Below are 18168 nucleotides of genomic sequence, written 5' to 3'. Positions count from 1 at the left end.
TTACCCTGGTATCAAAAATAAATATTTAGGATTAAAATTTACTAAGGAGATAAAATATTCTATGGAAAATGACCTACACTGATGAGGGTCTTTTGAAGTTGCAGCCAGAAATGCAAAGATAACTCTGCTTACAATTTGGAACTTCAAATAGTCATAGTGCCATCTACACAAATTGCTAGAGAATTATGGTGTAAGATTTGTGTTGACTTTAAAGACTCGAATGTAAGTCTGGAGCTGAATATATATAGTCAGAGTACATGCAAATAGGGCCCTCCTTTCACTGATTAAGCCAGCCCAGCCCCGACCCTGCAGCTGGGAGTGGAGCCCCAGCCCTAGGATTTGAACATGACTCCATTCAGTGCTCAGGACACAACACAGTCAAACAACCATGGAGTCTGTGCTCAGCTGCATTTTCTTTGTCATTATTTTAAAAGGTAATTCATGGAGAACAAGAGACCTTAAGTACATGAGTGGAGATGAGTAGGAGAAACAGGTGATGGGGGACCATTTCCTGACCAGGATGTCTTGTGTCTGTAGGTGTCCAGGATCAGGTGCAGATGGTGGAGTCTGGGGGAGACCTGGTGAAGCTTGGGAGGTCCCTGAGACTCTCCTGTGTGGCCTCTGGATTCACCTTCAGCAGCTGCTGGATGCATTGGGTCCGCCAGTCTCCAGGGAAGGGACTACAGTGGGTTGCAGAAATTAGCGGTAGTGGAAGTAGCACAAACTACGCAGACGCTGTGAAGGGCCAATTCACCATCTCCAGAGACAATGCCAAGAACACGCTGTATCTGCAGATGAACAGCCTGAGAGCCAAAGACACGGCCGTGTATTACTGTGTGAGGCACACAGTGAGGTGACCTCAGCGTGAGCCCAGACACAAACCTCCCTGTAAAAGGGTATTACGACCACTGGCGAATGCACAGTACTCATCACTTCTGTCTTGAAAGCCCAGGAGCAGGTGCAGATGGTGGTTCTGGGAAGGTTTCCTTTCAGTGCCTGGGCTTCCTCTCCAAGGAGCAGTTTCCCCCAAGGAGCCTCTCTGGGCACAGGATTCTGTGCTTACATATTCAGAGATAAATTTTGATACATAGACCAAGTATTAGCCCCTTCATTATAGAGTACAAGCTGATGGTTACCACATGGGAGGTAAGTGGGGGATGGGTGACCTGTCAGATGGGGATTAGGGAGTGTATTATTTTGCAGGACACATTGTAGGAACCCACATCCTGGGAGTGTGAGAAACCCTGATGAGAGAAGAGCTGTGGGGGAGGGCTGAAGAGGTGACAGGGACAAGGATTCTCCTGACTTCCTCACACCAATGAGTCAGGGGTTTGGGACAGAGATAATGCTCTTGTGTGCACGACATTCTCTCTAGGACGGTTTGAAGAAACAGCTACACTGAAGGAATGATACAGGTTAAACACTTTGCATCAAGAAAGAACCATTAGTTTTGTAGTGGGGATATTTTCAATCACTTATGGATAGATGATTAACCTTGAGGCACCATCTGGGAAGACTTGGGAGGTGTCAGGCTGCAGAGTCTGCGACTGTAGATCTATCATTATCAAGCCTGAGATAACTCCCCCCTCTCCTTTTTTTTGAAATGTGATAATTTTCTTCAGGAAAAGAAACGATATGAGCACTATGGGTGAATTTCTCTGTCCCAGTCTCCGTGTGAGCATTACAACCAATTCTGGTAGGACATTCATGTACTCATGATCACAAGTCCTGGGCTGACAGGTGTACCAGGTTCAGGCTCAGTTAGGTCAGCACATCATCTTTGCAGTCCCCCTTCACTGCTGAGTTCCTGCAGAGGCTCCTCCGCACACAGCTAAACCCGTGTGTGGTCCTGTCCCTGGGACAGTACTGGTGTTCACCACAAACTTGGGCATTATTGTATGACCTGGAATGTGACACTGAAATCCAACCTATATTCTTTCCATGACCACAGGGTCCGGGTACCACACAAAGAACTCATGTCTACACACCTTTATTCCCCTAACGTGTCGAAGTCTATCTGAAGTCAGCTCCACCAGCTAGTCCATGCTTGCAGGGCTACATCCTTGCAGACTCCTGGGTGCTCCTTGTGGGTTCCACCTGGAATCTTGAAATCAGATAATGTTTTTTTGAGAATCATGCACCCTCAGGTTTAGAGGAGACTTTCCCAGGGTGATCATACGCTGAGTCCTGCCGACATGTGTTTCAGATAATGAGAAGTGAGAATTTGGGATGAGGATATTTAGACAGATTTGGAGTGGAGATTATTTCCCCTCCTTGTTTCCAGAGCAGCCCTCCCTGAATTTTCATGTCATAATTGTTCATCAACCTTCACATAGAAAAGACCATTGACCACCCATAGTCTCATTACTTCTTCTGGGGCCTTACATCCCTCTATTACCTCTCATAAAAACACTGACATTACTTGAGGAGCCACCAAGATGCTCCATAAGGGATATTATTTCCTTTTCTGTCGCTTATGTGTAGTTCTCACACACTCTTTCATGTTTTTGGAGTACAGCATAGTGATAGGACGGAGTGGTGGACTATGTTTTGCCCAGGGGCTCCACCATCAGGAAACTATAATAATCTTAGGATGTCTAAATTAATGAGACTCAGAAATGTCCCTTTTACCACGTAATAAAATATTCAGTTTCTGTCCATGATCAGGACACCACAGTCAACCGTGGGACTCCAAGCTCCACATTCAGGCCACATGCTAAGTCATTTATCACATCCCTACAGCCCTCGAAACTTCATCTTAGAAATGCATAATCTCCACTCCAAATCTGTCTAAATATCCTCATCCCAAATTCCCACTTCTCATTATCTGAAACACATGTGGGCAGGACTCAGCGTATGATCACCCTGGGAAAGTCTCCTCTAAACCTGAGGATGCATGATTCTCAAAAAAACATTATCTGATTCCAAGATGCCGGGTGGAACCCACAAGGAGCACCAGCTGTAAAACCTTCCCAGTGCGGGGATCATATGGAGGGGATATAGGAGTTGGACAGATATTTCTAAGAATAACTCAGAAAAAATTAGGTTCTGAGGCCTGGGATTCTCTCTGGTTCCGGGATCTACATGGGGTCTGTGGCTCTTCCCTTGGGGAGCTCTATCCCTTTCAGGATCTGTGCAAATGTGAGAATATGTGTGTTTACCAGCATGCCCTCTGTTCTGAGAATTAGGGGGGCCCATGGCCATCTTTCAAGTTATCCTCTCTCTCCCTGTCACCTCGTGTGGGTTTGATCCTACCTCTACACCTTCTTAAACACTGTGCAGGGCTCTGCTGGATGAGCAGGGATTCATTGCACATGAATAAAATCAACTTACAGCCACACTACAACACTGGAAATAATCATATTTTATTGAAGATATAATCCCCAACTTTCACAAATTCTGGTGCTTAGTTTGTCCACCATTCAGATGTCTAACATGGTAGTGATTCAGTATCATCAGTTATCTGCATGTAGTTATACATAGTGTTGAGGACAATCTCCATGGAGGAATTCTCCAGGACTGACATGAAATGGGACCCTATCCAGTTCAGGGACAGATGAGGATAGGGGTGAACATGCTGCCAACCAGCTGCCCAGTGACCCTATGCAGTATTGGGCTGATGAATAGGGAAGGGGATCATGTGTGGTATCCTGAGTCTCAAACCTGACTATGCACATCAAGATATTCATGAATTATTGTTAAGGGAAAGTACACACTGTGCACATATCTCAAGAACATGCCCTTACTTCCACAGTCTATGAAAATGCTCTGTCCATTGACCCCATCTTATTGAACAATGTCATCCCTCTCTCTCCTAATCACAGTGACGCTAGTACAAGGTCCCCACAATAGATTCCTGCTCTTTCAAAGATGACACCACCACCTCAGCAGGCAGGAGGAACGGGCCCATTCTACACATCTACAGTAAATCCTCTAGTCGAGAAGCCCCAGGGTGAGGGTTCCTGGATCAAGTTGAGGAGAGGATTTCGTGTCCTGAGGGCTCCAGTCCTGAAGGTTGGAGTGGTCCCTTTGGGATCTAGGACATGAGTTCCCAGATGTAAGTGTTTTTCTGTTCCTCCCAGGCAGCCTCAGTCTCTATGTGGCAAGGCCCTGAGTCCCATGCACATGTGAGTCAGGACATTTGTGAGGATGGAATAATCCACAAATCCTCCCCTTTTTTGAAAAGCCAAGCATTGTGTTTAGGGAAGTGACTCTTGCATCCCTGCCTGGGCATCCTGTGCTCCTCACGCCTGCTGCTGACCATCATTCCCTCTGAGTGCTCTTGTTGGAGGCTCACTCAGGGAAGGCAAGTCCTGTCCCCATCCTGTGGTGTCCTTGTCCACAGGAGATCTGTCCCAGTTTCCCCTGCAGGACTCTGGATCTGGGCTGGGGAAACCCAGGCAGACCCTTACACTCACCTGCTCCTCCTTCTCTGGGTTCTCACTGCACATGTCAGTGAGGGTTTCACATGGGTCCATCAGCCTCCAGGGGAAGGCCCTGGAGTCAATGCCAAAGTCTGGAGAGAAAATGCTAAGTACCACAACCTGTCTCCGAACAGCAGCAAGATGTATAGAAATTCCAACACCTGGAAAGATAAATGATAATGTTTCACACCAGAAGTACACCTATTCAACGTGATGAAAAACCAGCTGACGAGATACAGCAGAGCATCTGCCATGAAATCACAAGTTCACTTTTGAGCATGGGAACAGAATTGCTATAGTTTATGAAAACAACACCATGAAAATCAATCCCCAGAATCTATATTTATATAATATGTAAACACTGAGTTACTAGAGACCAATTACAGAACAGGTCAACACTGAGGAGACCAGGAAAAAAAAACACAAGACTTTTCAATATATTGTCAATGGAGAAACTATTCACAGGCAATCATTAATCATGAAATCGGAATGTTATAGATAAAATATCAATATGCATAATACCAAATATTAAGAATACACTTTGTGAAAAATCAACTAGGTGAACCTGTTGAACAACCAGACTGATCAGATACAACAGAGCATTTTACATTAAATCACAAGATCACGTCTGAATATGAGAAAAAAATTCGTACAGTTTAGAAAAAGAGCAACATGAAAACCAATTGCCAGATTCTATATTCATATAAAAAATAACACTGATATAGTAGAGACAATTAGGGGACAGGTCAACACTGAGGAGACCAGGAAAAAGAAAACAAGACTTTTCAATATTTTGGCAATGGAGAAACTATTCATAAGCCATCATTAATCATGAAATCAGAATGTTATAGGTAAAAATAATTATGCATAGCATCAAATATTAAGAATACTCTTAGTGAAAATCAGCTACATTTTTCTACCCATATATTCATCAAGGTAATAAAATACAAGATATGGACCAAGAGAAAACTTGCACAAATTTCATAACCAACAAAGAACTTTCACCTGAATATCATAAGAACCCTCAAAACTCAGTGGAAAAAAAACAACAGAATTCATGTATAAAACAGGCAGAGCCTTGTGTGGACATGTTATACAGGAGGGTACAGATACATGAAGTGAGCACAAGAGAGGACACATCCCACCAGAATCCTTCAGAGTAATTCACGTCAACCACATAGAGGTGCCCTATACACTCATCATGAGGGCTCAGGTATGAAAGAAGCAATGACCAGAACATCCGGGGAGCATGCAGGACACCTGGGTCTCAACCCTGCAAGTAGAAATGAAAAATGAAACAGAAGCCCTGGAAAATCATTTTTCTGTTCCTCCTGAAATTAAAGACGGATAACCTACCAGGGGACCTGGAAATCCCACTTCTCAGTGATTGCTACAGAATAAAGAAACCCAATGTTCTTGTAAAAATGGCATGTGATGAATTATAGTGTCTTTATTTCTGTTAGAAGCCTAGAAACCCCCCCGCAAAAGCCTGTGTGATTTATTTTTTTTAATTTTTATTTATTTATGACAGTAACACAGAGAGAGACAGAGGCAGAGACATAGGCAGAGGGAGAAGCAGGCCTCATGCACCAGGAGCCCGATGTGGGACTCGATCCCGGGTCTCCAGGATCATGCCCTGGGCCAAAGGCAGGCGCCAAACCGCTGAGCCACCCAGGGATCCCGCCTGTGTGATTTAAAGAATAATGTCAGTAGAAAACATTCATCAATGGGACAGGATTCTACGATAAGAAGCCACACTATTGATGCACACCCAGGATCCTAGGGGAACCTCAAGGACATGCTGCTTCATGAAGCTCAGCAGTCTAAGACATGACAGGCCGTGGAGCCTGGGGCATTTGTACAGCCAGACCAGGGTCACAATTGTTTGGTTGGGCTTTCTCTTCCCCAAACCCAGATGATGAGCTCCTCTGCATCAGGCTGCATGCTGCCCTCCTGTACACAATGTCCTCAGGTATGGAGTGTCCACAAACTGAAACAAACCACCTCTTGTCCTCTGATGGGGGGATCCTGAGAGTCTGACATGTGTTGTGATACGAACTGTCCCCTCCAGCATCTCTGGCTCTGGCTCTCTCCTGCAGGTGATCAGGACTAGGTTAAGACACCTCCACTAAGTCCATCTGTCTCCTGCTACAGTTTCTCCCCACAACCTGAGATCTAGACCTTCCTCTCACTCAGCTGGAAATGAGGTCAAGTGTTTGGGAACAGAGTGAGGTCACAGTTTTGATCAACTGTCCACACAGGTTCCCACTACTGTTTGTTTTCTATAGAGAAATAAATATAGAAAAACTTGTCCAGATTTAAAAAATCATATTTTATATATTTATTTAGAGAGAAGGAGAAGGAGAGGAGTCAGAGAGAGAGAAATAAAATCTCAAGCAGATTCCCCATGACCAGAGCCTGACTTGGGGCTCAATTCCAGGATCCTGAGATCACGACGTGACTCACAACCATGATGCTTAACCATGTGAGTCAACCAGGCGACCCATTCTTGAGCAACTGTTTAAAGAGAGATTTGTGTTTGTTATTATTGTGTTTTGTCAGACTTTCTATTGAGGTTAAGATTCCCTTCTGTATTTGGAGATTAAATCCGTCTCAGTATATAGTTGAAAACACTGTCTCCTATTTCATAGGCTACCTTTTTGCTCCAATAATATTTGTCCTGCACACTTTGTGCATGAGGTAGCCTCACTCATCGGTCTTTTTTTTTTTACTGTGATTTTAATGTTATATCAAATAAATCATGAAATGCCTGGGTGGCTCAGCAGTTGAGCGACTGCCTTTGGCTCAGGGCATGATTCTGGATTCCGGGATCAAGTCTCCAGTGGGCCTCCATGCATGGAGCCTGCTTCTCTTCTGTCTGTGTCTCTGCCTCTCTCTCTGTGTGTCTCTCATGAATAAATAAATCTTTAAAAAATAAATAAATCACAGCCAAGCAAATATCATGATGTTTTCCCCTTAGTTTACATGTTTAAGTTCTAGGCTTGAGACTTCCGCTTAACTCTTAATCACTTTTGAGATTTTCTGTGTCCTAGAATCTGTGTTATGTTTGGTAAGGGCCAAGTGTCATTATTTGCATGAGGCTGTCCAACACCATTTGCTATAGAGACTATCATTCCCCACTGTGTATTCTTAGATATCCTGTGGTTGAAGGATTTCTGACTGTATATGCATACGTTAACTTCTGGGCTCTGTAATATGGTCCACCATCTACAAGTCTGATGTTAGGCAGTCACACACTGAAATGCTTAATGTGCGACTAAGATACATTTCTCTAGAGGGATGTGTGATGTCTGACTATTGTTCTAATTTCTTAAACTTGTATGGTCACTCTCATGTGATTTCGTTTTCCATATGAATGTGTAGTTTTTCTATTATGTAATAAAACAATTGATATTTTGATTGATTTAATCAACATTAAAATCATTAGAACAGAAATTATTTGTCTACTTTTATAGACAAATAAAAATTCTCAGGAGATTTAATAAGTATTTGGAAAATAAAAATGAAATTGAACTCATAGGCATTCTAGGAATAAGGTTAAGCCTTAATAAATATAATCTGATTTCAAAGAGAAGAAATAACTGACACCAAAAAATAGAAAGGACCATGAAAAAAATTCTAAGATTTTAACAGTGCAAATAATGGATAACCAAGGCAAATTACAAAATTACTAGTATTATCAAGAAAATAACAATGTTTCATGAAGAAATAAAAAAAATGAACAAAACAGAACAAATAGGAAGCGGAAACCATTATCTAAAAATCCTTCCTGGGGCAGGACAGGTCGCTCAGGAGTTTAGCACCACCTATGGCCCAGAGCCTAATCCTGGAGACTCAGGATCCAGTCCCACATTGAGCACTGGGCATGGAACCTGCTTCTCCGTCTGCCTGTGTCTCTGCCTCTGTGTGTGTGTGTGTGTGTGTGTGTGTCTCTCATAAATGAATAAAATCTTTTTAAAAATTCTGCCTCAAAAAAGACAATGAAAATTTAAAAAGAGTATTGCAATGAAAAGGGCAAAATCAGATAGCTTAATCTACAAATATTCAAATATTTTAAGAAATAAGGCCAAAATGTTTCAATCTCTTCCAAAATGTATTTAGAATGGAATGACACCAAATTGATTTAAGGAGGCCAGGATGAGTCTGACAGCCAACCCATGCCAAGGACCCCACAGGAAGGGTCTCATGGACAATATCTCAGATCCACATAAATGCAAAAATCCTGGCATCTTGAATCCAACAGCCCATGGACAGATGGTACAGGATGACCTAGAGGGAATCATCCCTGGGGTGCAAGGATGCTTCAACACACCCAGATCATAAATGGATCCCAGTATTAATAGAGTCAAGGATTGGATGTACATGATTCTTTCCTATGATACCTAAAACAGCTTGAAAAAAATCTAACATGCTTTTATCTTCAAAACATCTTAACAGTCGAGGCAGAAGAGATTTCCTCCTATCTGATGGAAGTAGTCATGTTTTATGAAAACCCACAACCAACACTGCATTCAAAAGTGAAAACCTGGGCAGCCCTGGTGGCTCAGTGGTTTAGCGCCGCCTTCAGCCCAGGGCCTGATCCTGGAGACCCGGGATCGAGTCCCACATCAGGCTCCTTTCATGGATCTTGCTTCTCCCTCTGCCTGTGTCTCTGCCTCTCTCTCTCTCTCTATCTCTATCTCTCTCTCTCTGTCTCTTATGCATAAATAAATAAAATCTTTTTAATAAAGTGAAAACCTGAAGCCCTTCTGTCAAGTCAGGACCCACACAGGGGTCATTCCCGCCCTCAGTATTCAACATATTATTCTAAAAGAGAATAAACTGTGCCACCCCATATGTCAGCTGGTTCCCTGGATTATTGTGAATAAAATCACAGAATCATCCAGTGGACAGAGAGGATGAACCCTTCTTTCACCCTGATGTAAGGAAATAAATCTCCCATAGGAAAATTCCCTTCTCTGAACCAGGAGAGGTGAACCATCCTCAGCACCAGAAACGTCTGTAGGGCCCAGAAGGCTGTGAAAACAAGCCTTCTTAGTTCCTCACCAATTCACTGACCCAAATACAGTATCCTGGCCTTATATCTCTACAAATCAACGTCATGTTGGGTAAGAAGAAGAAGAACTGCCTAGTTTGTTCATTGTCTGTGTGTTGTGTTTCAGGGAGCTCATGCACATGCAACATGAAATACATCTTCACTTAGGTCTCTCATAAGTCTACAGAGTAATTAGTCCAGACAAATAACCAGGAAGAAGGGAAGGAAGCCCGTACTGTGGTAATGACTGGAATTCCAAACCAGGAAGTTTATTAAACAAAGAATAAAAGAAATCGACACACACACACACAGACAGGAGAGTGCAAACCTTTTTCACCATCATCCAGTCTGTTGAGAGCAGGGCAGAACTCTCAGCAAGTCATAAGTGCTTGGATTTGGGAAGGACACTGGCTCAGGGTGTGTTTTGTGGGTCAGTGGTGGAGATGAGGTCCTGCTCCAGGAGGGGCTTGTGTGGAGTCAGTGTCCAACCTGCTTCAATGGAGGAAATTCAAAGTCTCCTGATGGATATCCCATGGGTGAGGCAGGAGGAGAAGATGGAGTACTGGTGATCACAGGAGTTAGCAGGGGACACTCAAAGATACAGTAAGATGACAGATTCCACTAAACTATTATGAAAAATGAGAGAACAAAAGTGGAGGAGGACCTTCCACCAGCAGGGAATAACTCATGGATCCTTCAGGTGTGGATATCAGCTAATTATATGTGACTTCTACCATCCCCATGTTGGAACCTAGTGCCCTTGTGATGGGAGAAGGAGTTGGCCCTTAGGGGAGCACTTAGGTCAGGAGATGCAGCATCATCATGGGATCAGGGCCCTTATACAACAAGACTGGGAAATCTCCCTGCCCTCTGCCCCATGTGAGGTGACAGAAAAGGACGCGTAGGATGTGGGCGCTCTTCAGACACCACATCTGCCTGCACCTGAACCTCAGACTTACCAAACTCCAGAGTTTTGAGAATGAGTGTTTGTTGTTTAATCCACCCAGTCTCATGCGGTGATATCACGCAGACACAGTAAAACAGGCACTCACCTCTTATTTGTTCCTTACAACCTGGTCCCAGTAGAAGTGCCAGGTTAGGAAAAAACAGAGTAGGAAACCCACACCTAGACTCACTGTCATCAGCCATTGTCCATGCCCCTGTGCTTAGTAGTTGTGCATCACGTTGATGCCACACATTCTTCCTACAACCCTGGGGATCTGGAGAACCATTAGTATCCTCCGATTCTTCCCTCTTTCCACCGGAGTACCTTTAAGCCAGCACATCCCCATGGAAGCAGACATCTAAAGTTCAGATTATCCTGTCTGCTGCTCTTAATACTATAGAGAATATTCTCGATCAGCCTCGCTCCTGTCATCATCACCACAGCTATATCTCCTGATGACAACGTCCACACCTCCTACATCCAAAAGGTGGTCAATTTTCTATGAGTTTTTGCAGTTTCTCTGCAGTTTTTGTTCTCTCAGGCCTCTGAGTGATATCATGGATGATCAGAATGATTCGATAACTGTCATGTTCCAAGAAGGAGACAAGCTCACAGACCCTGATCCAGCATCTTAAGTCCTCCCTCCCAATGCTGTTATAGCAAAGACCGTGTGGAGAATTCCCTCTGCTTTATATGCTGAAGATCAAATGGGAATTCTGGAATTTTATGTCAAAATCACCTAAATTTATTTCCTTCCTAACTCTTATCTCAGTCCTGTGGATTCATTTGTATTTGAGTATATGTTGTACAATTATTATATTATTTTTCAGTAAGTAATGGTGACATATGTGGTCCATGCACATAATCTCACTAATGAGTGACATAGAGAGGAAAGCACCTCTCAACATGTGACACGGGCTTTGTGCAGGATATCAGGCATCCTCCAAAAGGACAATAATTGTGGGAATATTATTATCACAACTCTGTCTTGATGCCATTGAGGTAGATGCATTTTGGATGGAGTGGGAAGCTGGCAGTCTCCCTGATGTACAGGATCCCCCGATGACAGAAACTGATAGATCTGGAGACAGAATAGTAGTCCTGTCTCATTTGGCAGGGTCAAAAGGACTAACCTGAGAAACCCAAAATTGAGGTGGATCAGAGCAGCAAATTGGAATTGAGTTCCTTAATCTTGGCATTTTCTCTAAGTCTCTGTCTTTCTCTGTTTGTACAAAAGCCAGTTATAGTTCCTGCTCCAGAATAACAGCTCTATGATAAAGAGGTCACATAGGATGCTGGGTCTGGGTTCAGAGAGTCTCTGTGGTGTGTGCTGCATGCACTGTGCTCTCCTCTTTTGGCTGCTGTTTCCTTCAAGCCAGGTGTCTACACAGGCTCTCCTTGCCTGCTGTCGGCAGGGTGTGGTCCCTGGCCAAGATGTGGTGAGTTTTAACGGGGTGAGCTTTACTTTGCTTGCTAAATGAGCCCTGATACCACCTCCACTAGAACTGAGACTCTGCTGAATTCTCTGGTTAGGAGATATGGGTGGGCAAGGGTGCAGCCATTCTGGGAAACCATATGGTGTGACATCAAATAAGTAATAGTAGACCAACCCTATCATCCAGCAAATGCACTACTGGGCATTTACTCTAAGAATACAAAAGTACTAGGATGCCTGGGTGGCTCAGCAGTTGAGTGCATGCCTTTAGCTCAGGTCATGTTACCAATCTGGGGATTGACTATCATATCAGACTCCTGGGAGGAGCCTGCTTCTCACTCTTTGTCACTGTTTCTTTGTGTCTACCATGAATAAATAAAAAAATCTTTAAAACAAAAAGTATTCTGGGACATCTGGGTGGCTAAGTGGTTGAGCGTCTCCTTTGGCTCATGGCATAATCCCAGAGTCCGGGGATCGATTCCCACATTGGGCTTCCTACATTTAGTCTGCTTCACCCTCTGCCTTTGCCTCTTCCTCTGTGTGTGTGTGTGTGTCTTTCTCATGTATAAATAAATAAAATCCTCAAAAAATAAAAGAAAAAAAAACAAAAATACAAATTCAAAGGGATACACGCAAGTGGATTTTTACAGCAGCATTATGTACATTAGCCAAACTATCAAAACTATTCATACATGGAATGAAATCTAATCCATTTGGAGCTATGTGGATGGAGGAAGCAAGCATAATAAGTGAGTCTGTCAAAGAAAGACAATCGTTGTATGATTTCAGTCATATATTGAATTTAAGAAAGAAAAATAATATGGGCAAAGGGAATAAAGTCGATACTTAGACCAAGTAATAGCCCCTTCATTACAGAGTACAAGCTGATGTTTATCACATGGGAGGTAATTGGGGTATTGGTGACCTGTCAGATGGGGACTAGGGAGTGTATTATTGTGTAGAGCACATCGTGAGAACCCACATTCTGGGATTGTCAGAAAACCTGGTGAGAGGAGAGCTGTGGGGGAGGGCTGAGGAGGTGACAGGGACAGGGTTTCTCCTGACTTCCTCACACCAATGATTCAAAGGTTTGGGACAAAGATAATTCTCTGTGTGCACGCCAATCTCTCTAGGACGGTTTGAAGCAACAGCAACACTGAAGGAATGATACAGGTTAAACACTTTGCATCAAGAAAAAATGTATTACTTTTTTTGGGGGGGGGATATTTTCAATCTCTATATGGACAGAAAGAGAGAATGTCCATTGAGTCTTCATCTGGGAATAATTGGGAGGTGTCAGGCTTCAGAGTCTGGATGGTAGATCTGTCATGAACGATCTTGGAACATCTCCTTCTTTTCTGAAATGTGAAAACGTGCTTGGGGTAAAGAAATGATGAGAATCCCATGGTTCACCACGTTTACTTCCAGGCTCCATAATGTGCTGCACTGTGTACATGTCTGACTATATATGGTCACATAGTGATGTCTTGATATGCCTCTCCAAATATTTATAAAGAGGTAAATCTGATGCCAGAAGCTTGGTCTTCCTTTTCATAATTGTATGGTCACTCTTATTGGATTTGTGTTTCCATATGATTATGGGTATTTTCTATTTTTTAACAAAACAACTAGTGTTTTGATTAATTTAAGTAACACTAAAATTATTAGAACGGAAAGAAGAAATAGTGACTAAAGAAATACAAATAAGGAGATTTAAATAAGTATATTGAAAAGACAAATGAAATTTAAAACTCATAGGTAGTCTAGGAAAATATGTGAGCCTGAAATAATACATTTAGATTTCAAAGTGAAGAAACTGCAGACACTAAAGAAATCCAAAAGTCTATGAAAAATTGGGCAACCCGGGTGGTTTAGCGATTTAGTGCCACCTGTGGCCCAGGGTGTGATCCTCGAGTCGGGGGATCGAGTTCCGCATCAGTCTCCCTGCATAGAGCCTGCTTTTCCCTCTGCCTGTGTCTCTGCCTCTCTCTCTCTCTCTCTCTCTCTCTCTGTGTGTGTGTGTGTGTGTGTGTGTGCGTGTTTCTCATGAATAAATACATAAAATATTTAAAAACCCCATGAAAAAATACAAAGATGATACTACAGCACATATTGAATAACCAAGGCAAATTATAAAATTTCTAGAATTGCCAATCCACTAAAAGTTTTCATAAAGTAATAAATATAAGCAAAACAAATCTAATAAGACAAATGAATGTGTAATCTAAAAGCCATTGTCTCAAAAAAAGACCAATAAAATAAATAAATAAAAAAGAACAAACCAAAAAGAAAAAAAATCCAGTATTAAATGGATTTATCTATGAATCCTACCAAACATTTTCAAAAGAATTAAGGACAAAATATCTGTACCTATTCCAAAATAATGAGAATGGAACATGCCCAGATTCACTTAAGGGGGCCAGGCTGACTCTGACAACAAAGTAAGGCAAGGATCCCATAGGAAGGGACTAAAGGTAATGTCTCAGATGCACATAAATGCAAAATCCTGGCATCCTGAATGCAACAGCACTTGGAGAGGATCACACAGAAGGAGCCATAGGAAATCAGCCCTAGGGTGCAAGAATCCTTCAATAAGCCCAGATTATAAATGGGATCCCCTGAATTAGCAGAGTGAAGGATTAGATGTACATGATCCTTTCCTATGATGCCTAAAACAATTTGGCAAAAGCCATCACACTTTATCCTCAGAACATCTTAAAAATCGAGGCAGAAGAAATTGAGTCGACAGAATAGTGGCAATTTCCAAAACACACACAACAATACCATATTCAACAGTGAAAAACTGAAGCCTTCCTGTCAAGTCAGGAGCCACACAAGGATACTCATTCCCACCATGATTATTCAACATGGTATCAGGAAAGACAATCAACTGTGACACCCTATATGTCTGCTGGTCCCCTGGGTTATTGTGAACAAATGCCACTTTAAAACCCCCAGAGGTCAGACATGGTGAGCCACATATATCCCACATATATCCTCTTGTTGGCAGGAAATAAATCTTCCGAATGTTTCCTTCTCTGTACCAGGAGGAAACAACCATCCTCAGCACCAGAACAGGGAACATAGGGCTCAGAATGCTGTACAAACAAGTCTTGTCCATTTCTCAATAATTCACGGATCCAAAAAACTTCATGGCTTTCACTTTCCACAAATATAAGGTCTTGTTGTCTTAGAGGTACTTGGGCCATCCACTTGGGTCTTTGTCTTGGTGTCATATTCTAGGTAGCTCATGCACAGGCAAAATGAAATACTTTACTCCCAAGAACTGTCTAATGTCTACAGAGTTGTCTGACCAGACAAAGAACTCAGGAAAATAAAAGAAAAATATTTTCACCACAAAAATGGGAAGAACTACCCAGGAAATAAAGGTAATGAAAAATTAAAAGATTCATAAATGAGTAGGTAAAGAAAAATATTAACCATATGACAAGATCTGCTACAAGGGCAAATGTTTGAACCTCCACAAACAAATGTTTAGAATTAATTAACTATTTCAAGAATGTTCAGGGGATAAAATAAAAATAACAAATAAAGCTATATTTTAACGCAATAACACAAATCACTTAAAAGGAAATTAACAAAATAATTGCATTGACATTCTCATTAAATATAAACTACATGGGATCAAATATCGGGATGCAGTTAAAATAATACATACTAAAAATTCTCAACAATAATGAGAGATATTTAAAGAGAGAGATGCAAGGGAAATTCTGTTCACAGAGTAGAACACTTCATATTCTCACAAGACATGAAACAGGGTTGAATGCGGGTATAATGCAATCCTTATTTATAACTTGTAAAGAATCAAATCTAAGTCTGGAGGTGACTATTTAGTCATAGGACATGCAAATAAGGCCCTCCCTCCACAGATTAAACCAGTCCCAGGATGCTCAGGTGACCCCATACAGGGATCAGGACAGAACACAGACAACTCACCATGGAGTCTGTGCTCAGCTGGGTTTTCATTGTCGCTATTTTAAAAGGTAATTCATGGAAGACAAGAGACCTTGAGTTTGTGAGTGAGAAATGGGATGTGGGACAGTTTCCTGACCAAGATGTGTTGTGTCTTCAGGTGTCCATGGTGAGGTGCAGCTGGTGGAGTCTGGGGGAGACCTGGTGAAGCTTGGGGGGTCCCTGAGACTCTCCCGTGTGGCCTCTGGATTCACCTTCAGTGGCTACAGTATGAGCTGGGTCCGCCAGGCTCCCGGGAAGGGGGTGCAGTGGGTCACATGGATTTATGCTAGTGGAAGTAGCACAAGCTATGCAGACGCTGTGAAGGGCCGATTCACCATCTCCAGAGACAACACCAAGAACACACTCTTTCTGCAGATGAACCACCTGAGAGCTGAGGACACAGCCGTGTATTACTGTGTGAGGGACACAGTGAGGGGACCTCAGTGTGAGCCCAGACACAAACCTCCCTGTAGAAGGGGATCAGGACCACCAGGGTGTGCACACTCCTCACCACTTCTGTCTTGAATGCCCGGGAGCAGATGCAGGTGGAGGTTCTGGGCAGGTTTCCTGTCAGCGTTTGGAATTCCTCTTCATAGAGTATTTTCCTGCAGGGAGCATCTCTGGACCAGGAATATCTATTTAACTATACAGTGTCTGATTCAGAAATTTAGTTTATGTAGGAAAACAGCTAGTTTACATGCGCAAAGAGCTGCTTACACTTATTTGTGATTCTCCCTAAAAATGAATAATATACAAATATCTCCATGTTCCCGAACTTCTAGAGGAATCAACAATCAAACATGAAAAATATGTGACGTCCTGAAAATTAGGAAGAATCACAGAGAAGCAGCAAACTTATGATATGGTGATAGAGGTAGACTAGGAAATCACTCAGAATTTCAAGTTGAATTAGTCCTCTCCCTATGGTCATCAGCTGATTCTTAAAGGTATCTGTATACTGTGTCCAATCAGGGACCAGAAGATTCTACTGGATCCAGGAAGAACCTCAGGATGAGAAACTGGATTGGGAGAGCCTTTGTTCTGCAGGAAATATCTCATTGATACCTTAGGTGCTGATATCAGCTCACAGTGAGTGACCAACCTTCTCCATCTGAACTAACACCCATGTGATGGGGGTAGAGGTAGGGCCTTAGGGGAGAACTTATGTCAGGAGTTTCATGCAAGGTGACTGGGAAAGGATGCCTTAGGATGTGGGCGCTCTCCGGACACCAGATCTGTTGGCATCTGGACCTCAGACTTCCCAGACTCTAGAACTGTGGGAATGGGTGTCTGTTGTTTAATCTCCCTGTTTCTATGATGCTCCAGGTGGGGGCACAGGTTAAGACATTAGTGACACGTGAACCCAAACAATGATGCTCTGAAATTATTGCTGCATTTGTTGTGATAAGTCCCTGATTACTTCTGTCCATGAGGTAATAACTTCCATCCATGAGGTGTGATAAGTCCCTGATAACTTCCATCCATGAGGTGAAGGGTGGATTTCGCACTTGTTCCCTCCTGCAGAGAGGATGAACCTGTGGACAATCCTAGGACTCTGTGAACAAGACCCAGCAGACACACGGAGGGAGAACCTTCACATATGGATCGGGGGCTGGGAGATTGTGGAACTATACTGTGAGGAGGATGATTTATCAACATTTGCAGAGGAGGAGGATGTGCTGACCCTGTGGGACCTGAGTCTGAGCATCACCATCCAGATGCTGCTATTTTGGTGACTGTGAGGTTCAGGACAGCAGTTCCCTTGCTGCTTTCAGGATTCCTTCCATGTCTGCATATTCTGTGAGTTTGATATTGAAATGTCTTGGACATGATCAAATTTGTTGAATTTCATGGGAGTATGTGTACTTCTTGGATTTTAAGGTCTGTGTCCTTCCTGATTAGGGAGTTTTCCGGCTATGTTTTGATTGAATAACCTGGAACATTTTCTCTCTCTTCATTTTGTGGGACTCCAATGATAAAAATATTACTGTTTTCATAAGCCACTGAATTCCCTAAGTCTACCTTTAGGTCCATTAGCTTTTATCCCCTCTTCTTGTCAGTCATTGTTATCCACCATGTTATCTTCTATATCCCCAGTGCTTTCTTTCATGTGTCCTTTTTTTCCCTGCATATGGGACAGCATGTAGGTAATAGAATTTTAACTTTTGGGCAGAAAAGGGTTTTTTTGTTTGTTTGTTTGTTTGTTTGTTTTTCTTTTATCTCTACAGTAAGTGATTCTTCAGTGTCTTCCATGTCTGTTCAATCCCAATTGTATCTTTATAAACATTGTTCTAAATTCCAGTCTTCTAAATTCCACTTGATGACCTTT

At 42.6% G+C, this 18168-nt stretch overlaps 1 gene segment (V, D, J or C); it reads left to right on the top strand.

Moving 5' to 3' along the window:
* The first annotated feature begins 388 nt into the window (after positions 1-388).
* LOC140599265 (immunoglobulin heavy variable 3-74-like) lies at positions 389-10931 on the top strand. The segment is given in 3 exon segments: positions 389-434; positions 538-848; positions 10827-10931. Coding segments are annotated over 3 exon segments (462 nt in total).
* Positions 10932-18168: the final 7237 nt, after the last annotated feature.

Source organism: Vulpes vulpes, chromosome 6 (genome assembly GCF_048418805.1).
Source record: "Vulpes vulpes isolate BD-2025 chromosome 6, VulVul3, whole genome shotgun sequence".
NCBI lineage: Eukaryota > Metazoa > Chordata > Mammalia > Carnivora > Canidae > Vulpes > Vulpes vulpes.
Note: the sequence above shows the minus strand (reverse complement) of the source record. Positions and strands in the feature narration are given on the sequence as shown.